We start from the raw sequence: 6,285 nt of genomic DNA, 5'->3' as shown, positions 1-6,285 counted from the left end.
GAGGAGATCGTAGGATATCAAACGCAGTTCTCGGTGCTGTGCCGTAGGGCCTCGTTGGTCATCCGTTCTGAGAACACATGTGGAAGTCGACGTCTGCCGACCCCAGCCTCCCACTGCAACCTCCCCCGGGCTGCACCCCGCGGGCTCCCGCAAGTCTGTTCTCTGTGTCTGTTCCTGTTTTCGCAGAGAGGCTCCTTTGTGTCGTTTAGATTCCGAGTATAAGTGGTGCCGTATGGCGTTTGTCTTTCTCTGTCTGACTTCACTCGGTGTGACGATCTCTAGGTCCATCCAGCTGCTGCGTGTGGCGTCCTTTCGTTCTTTCCTGTGGCTGATTAGTGTCCCGCTGTGTGTGTACACCGCTTCTTCTTTATCCACTCATCTGTCGGTGGACATCTAGGTCGCTCCCGTGTCCTGGCTGTTGTGAGTGGTGCTGCAGAGAACACTGGGGTACACGTGTCTTTTTGGATTAGAGTTCCCTCAGATAAGGAGGCAGCAGAGGGTGAGATGGTTGGATGGCGTCACTGACTCAAAGGACATGAGTTTGAGGAAACTCTGGGCGATATGAGGGACAAGGAAGCCTGGCGTGCTACAGTTCACGGGATTGCAAAGCGCTGGACACGACTTAGTGACCGAACAACAACCCATGAGTAGGATTGCTGGGTCAGATGGCAGCTCTATTTTTCGGTAGTTTTGTGTTTTTTTTAAGGAACCTCCATACTGTCTTCCAGAGTGGCTGTACCAATTTCCATTCCCACCAACAGTGGAGGAGGGTTCCCTTTGCACCCCATAGAGGATGTGGTTTTAAACCCTCTTGAAGCCAGCACCGCCCCAGCCCCTCTGGCCCTTGTGTGGGCTGCTGAGTCTCACCTGAGCTGCAGGAGAATTTTCCGGGCGGGGATGGAGGAGGCGCTGGGGGTGGAGGGTGGTTCTAGAGTGACTGTCCCCACTGGTCACCCGCCCTTGCAGTCTTTGTGGTTTTGGAAATCAGCCCTTTCCCCTTCTCTCCTTCTGTCTTGCTCAGGGTTCTTCTCACTGTAAACCAGCCCGTTTCCCTCAGTTCTGTTTCCTGCGTGCATGCTCGGTTGCTCAGTCGTGTCTGACTCTTTGCGACACTGTGAACTGTAGCCCGCCAGGCTCCTCTGTCCTTGGGGATTCTCCAGGCAAGAATGCTGGAGCGGGCTGCCCTGCCCTCCCCCCCCCCGGCGATCTTCCCGGCCCTGCGTCTTTACGTCCCCTTCACTGGCAGGGGTTCTTCACCACTAGTCCTGGTTTTTGTGACTGTCATTCTGAGGACCTCGACCTGCAGGGATGTAGGTCCTCCTGTAGCTTGTCCTGCGCCACCAGGGAAGGCCTCACGTGCACCCGGGGCCAGGCTGTGCGGTCGTCGTCCCTGACCCCGCCATGTGCTGCCCTAGGGAGAGACCTCTGGGGAGGCTGCTGTCCACTGTCCTTGCAAGCCTCCTCTGTCCATCTCGGTCTCACCGTCCTGGGGTGAGGCTGGTGTAGGTGGGATCAGAGAGCTGGGTTCTGGTTGCTGGCCCTGTGGAAGGTCCAGCTTGGGTGTGAGCAATACAGCTCAGCCCCCCTTCTGCTAGAACCCCAGGACTTCCTGAGAATCCCCGGGAATATTTGCAAACTGCATCAGCATGAAGCTTCTACATGTGAGTTACCAAAAGGCCTACCCGAGAAAAGAACCTGGCGAACAAAGAAAGAAATTTCTTGGTTGACATGCTGAGTCCAGAGGGAGTGACAGCTTCAGGTCTGGCTGGCCCTGGGGTTTGTGCCACGTCATCGGAACTTGTTTCTCTCCTCCCCCGACCTTGTCTCTCAACGTGGGCTTCCTCCGTTCTCTGCATCACGACACTGTGACTCTGGTTGTACAGACTCCCAGGTTCAAGTCCAGCAGGAGATTAGCAAGCACGTCAAGGGTTTCTTCAGTAGAAGCCCCGGATGAGCTCAGTTGGGTCATATGCCCATTTCTGAACTATTTAGCTGCCACCCCAAGGTCCTCCAAAGAAGACCAGGAGGTGTTCCAGAATTAGCAAAAGTAGATGGTGAGTTCTCCGAATAGGAACCCTCAGGCCCTGGCCTGGGCCCCGGCTCTGGACGATGGCTCCCTGGACTTACATCCACATTTCCCGCTGATGCGCCTGCAGACCCTGGGCCGCACAGCAGGCGCACAGGCCTTTCCTCACCTCCCCACGGTGGCGGCAACACCCGAGGCATGCTAAGAAGTCTCCACCGCAGGTGTGGGCTGAGGGGAGGAGACAGGGCACCCTGTCCTCTTTCCCCGAAGGCCACCTCCATCTGCGTGTCTCCCACCCCAGGATCCAGAGCCCCTCCTGCAGGCGCAGGGGCAGAATGACCACTCCTCCCACACCCCACCAAGGGCCACAAGTTTGGGATGTAAAGTCACCCGACACAAAGACAGCATATTATGCAACCATGAGAAGCCATGTCCTGCCCACCGTCTCCAGCCCCTGTTCTAGGAGAGTCTTGGCCTTGTTGAGCCAAATCCCAGGGCTACAGGCTGAATGTTCACACCCCCCAAAACTCACGTGTGGAAACCCTGTCCCTGCATGTGATGATGTTGGAGGAGAGGCCTCTGGGAGGTGATGAGGGCCTGTGTGTAGAGCCCCATGAAGGAGACCGGGGTCCTTATAGAGGCCCCAGAGAGCCCCCGGCTCCAGTGAGAAGTCACCAGACCGACCCAGAGGAGGGCCTTCCCCACACCATGCTGGACCTGGTCTTGACTCCCAGCCTCCAGAGCTCTGAACCGTGCAGTTTTGTTCACGGGTCGCCAAGTCTGATACACGTTACAGCAGTGCACGTGTACTAAGACTCTGTGAAGGTGTTTCTCCTGAAACACAGCAATAGTTTATTCATAAAAGGAGAACGCAGTCCTTCGCCTTCAGCAGACTCTAGAAAGAAAGCAAAACTGGTCAAAGGTAGGTGGTGTGGCCCAGTTATGCTGATGAGTGTCTTCCTAATTCAAGGATGGTCTGGGGGGCGTGGCCAGCCAGCAATGGGTGGGCCCGATGCGGGCAGTCCTCCCTGGCCACCTGGGTCTCATCCCAGCCGAGGCCCTTCACTGGTGGAGATACAGATAAACTCAAGGTGACGTGACCACGGGGTTCAGCGGTGGAGGGGCGACAGCTCACACCAGGCTGTCAGCTTCTGGGATGGCTGTCACCTGGGGTGATGGGCAGGCCCCCCAGTGCAGGTGTCAACACCCCCTGCTGTGCCTGGGAGGACAGGCACCTTGCTGACTCCCCGGGGAGAAGAGTCCTCCTGTCTGCCACCCTGGCCCCTGCACGCCCCCAGGGAGAAGAAGCCTCCTGTCTCCCACCCGCAGCCCTGCACGCGCCCTTGAGGCCACGGCTCCTCCGTGTGTGCTGGGAGCAGGGTGGGGGCCTCTGCCCCGGGGCAGGGAGGTGGAGGACGGTCAGCCCTGGGGCAGTGGTCAGGGGCGGTGTCCTGTAACTTGTCCTTCAGGGGCCGCTTGCACTCAAAGGCCCCAGGACGCTGGCCACTGGTCATCAGTGTATAGAGTGTGTCCCCCATTTGTAAGGTAGGGTCCCCCAGGCCTAGGGCAGTGTTCCCCAGTTATAAGGCGATGTCCCCCAGTTATAGTGTTCCCCAGCTCTAGGGCAGTGTCCCCAATTATAAGGTAATGTCCCCCAATTATAGGAAGTGTCCCCCCAGCTCTAGGGCAGTGTCCCCAATTATAAGGTAATGTCCCCCAATTATAGGAAGTGTCCCCCCAGCTCTAGGGCAGTGTCCCCTGGTTATAAGAGTTGCCAGAGCTTGGCTAGTGAGAAGCGATGGGTTCCTGTCTGCAGCACCAGTCTGTCACACAAGGTCCTTTTTTCTGAGCCCCACAGACGAGCCCAAAGCCCCATCTCCTCTCAAGCCTCACGTCAAACCCAGAGCTAGCTTGGAGTCTCCAGGGTGGATCCCGAAAAGTGAGACCCATCAGCACCTTCTTCTCAGCCTAAGGTGGTCCTATAAGCTTGGGCTGAAGCACTTCCCTCAAATGACCAAAGCAGTCTGAGGACCACGTGAACAGCCGAGTGTCACTGTAGCATGAGTTACTGACGGAACCAAACAGGCACCAACTGAGCGTTGTCCCCCCAAAAAGCACTGGTCTCAAAGCTTTATTTTGCTGGAATTCTAAGGACAGAAGGAGAGGACTTAGAGAGAACACACCTTCCAGAAAGCAGATCCACTTAAAGTCAAGGAAGGAAAAAACAAAAGCACTGTATTCAGACCCCAGAACACGCCTGGAAAGTGGGCAGAGGACAAGGCCACATCATCTCCCACGCCCAGGCTTTGCCCGAGAGGGATTCTGCATCCCAACCTGGAAACAAGCAGAACTGTCACAGTCAGTCCGATGTCAAAGTCAACCTTCTGAGGTTGGCCAGCGTGACTTCATAAACTTTCTGAAGGATAATTTGACAGGTTTTGAAAGGCTCGATGAGATTCCCCGTGGCTCAGTGGTAAAGAATCCATCTGCCAGTGCAGGAGACACAAGAGACCTGAGTTCGATCCGTGGGTCAGGAAGATCCCCTGGAGAAAGGAATGGCAACCCACTCCAGTATTCTTGCCTGGAAAATCCCATGCACAGAAGAGCCTGGTGGGCTACAGTCCAGGGGGTTGCAAAGAGTTGCACACGACTGAGCGAATGAACACAACCAAAAAGCTCAGACGTGTGCATTTGGTTTCACACACACACACACACACACACACACACACACACACCTACTTCTGGGGATTTGTTCTGGGTTTTTACACAGAAAGGAGGCTGGGAAGGGAGCTCTTTGGGAATGCTGACTTGGGGATCTCTCTCCTGCTGGTAGTGAGGCATGGGTACCGCCACGAGACTGTAGGGACACTGATCCACTGGGAACCTGCTCCCCCCGCATCCATCAGAGGCCCACGCTGTCCGTCTTGCCAGTTGGAGTCACTTTCTGGTCCTCAGCATCCTCCGTCTCCTCACCCAGGGCTCTCTGAAGGACCACCTTGAGGGTCTCCGTCGACCGCTCCCTCTGAAGGCTCCCAGTGAAGACGTAAATGGCAGGATTGGCCATGCTGTTGATGCAGGACAACAGAACACAGATGTCATTGAAGACGTGAATTTTCTCGGTTGTACAGAACCGGATGATGCTGAGGGGCAGGCCGAGGAGGAAGCCCAGGAACGAGAGCAGGAGGACCCGGTGGAACTTCCTGGGCTGATGCTTCTGGGAGCTGGCCTGGACTCGCTGGAGCAACAGCAGACTGGATATGCCCAGGATGGAGAATTGGAGGAAGACCGACACGGCGGTGGCAGTCTTAAATTCGTCACAGAACCTTTCCTCCCTGGTGGATAGCTGGCCGCAGGCATAACCTCTCAGCATATTTAACAGAAAGGTCAGAATCCAAAGGAGCGCACTCACAATGGCCAACAGGTGCTTGGGGCAATGACACCGATACCAGATAGGGAAGAGGGCGGACAGACAGCCCTGGAAGCTGATGGCGGTCATGATGCCCAGACCAGTGAGGTAGAAGAACCACCTCAGGACCATGAAGAGGGCGTGAAGACCAAAGCAACGGTGGAGGAACGGCTTCAGGATTTGGCGGACAGAGAACAGGATCTGGAAGCCGAGGTTCATGAAGTCCACGACGGCCAGATTGAGGCTGTAGATGAGGAAGGAGGTCTTCCTGTGAGACAGACAGACAAACCAGATCACGATTCCATTTCCCACCAGTCTGCAAAGGGCCACAACCACGGTGAGTGACCGGAGGGCCACGTGCTCAACATCGTGTGACCCTTCAGCCGGCTCTGCAGCGTCAGGGCTGGAATGATGAGTCTCGCAGTAATTGTCCATGGTGAGGCGGTCCGGGCTCGGCAGGACTGTTGGGTCCCCCCGTCCTGTGACTCCTGGCACTCCTGGGGAGTCAGAGACGGAGGTATGGACCCTCAGGCAGGTGAGGGGGGCTCTCGCTCCTCCCCGCTCCCTCTCTCCTCTTCCCTCTCCCCCCACTCCTTCCCTCCATGCCCCCCACCTTCCCTCCCTTGTCTCTTTTTCTCTCCCCATCTCTTCGCCCCCTCCCAAGCCCGGACACAAAGGCACTGAGTGCAGGTCCAGCCTGCGGTCCTCGGCTCTCTCTAGAGGATGAGAGGGGAGCTCAGCTTTGTCCGCATGAGCAGGGCCTCTTGGGCATCAGTGCACTCACCCATTCATCTCTACACTCAACAAACTGATCTGCTGGGTGTCCCCTGCAGCTTAGGCTCTGAGCAGAAAG

General features: G+C 56.5%; 1 protein-coding gene across 1 annotated transcript; it reads right to left on the bottom strand.

Moving 5' to 3' along the window:
- Nucleotides 1-4,928: 4,928 nt before the first annotated feature.
- Nucleotides 4,929-5,867, bottom strand: LOC138082887 (mas-related G-protein coupled receptor member A2-like). The gene has a single exon (XM_068976326.1). The coding sequence runs from the start codon at nt 5,865-5,867 to the stop codon at nt 4,929-4,931; it is 939 nt and encodes a 312-aa protein (XP_068832427.1).
- Between the last annotated feature and the right edge of the window lie 418 nt (nt 5,868-6,285).

This window comes from Capricornis sumatraensis, chromosome 8, assembly GCF_032405125.1.
Source record: "Capricornis sumatraensis isolate serow.1 chromosome 8, serow.2, whole genome shotgun sequence".
NCBI lineage: Eukaryota > Metazoa > Chordata > Mammalia > Artiodactyla > Bovidae > Capricornis > Capricornis sumatraensis.
The sequence above is the reverse complement of the archived record's forward strand: the minus strand, read 5'-3'. Positions and strand labels throughout refer to the sequence as shown.

What these genes read in the sequence shown, in the direction of transcription:
- LOC138082887 (XM_068976326.1), bottom strand. Translation starts at nt 5,867, where the DNA reads ATGGACAATTACTGCGAGACTCATCATTCCAGCCCTGACGCTGCAGAG.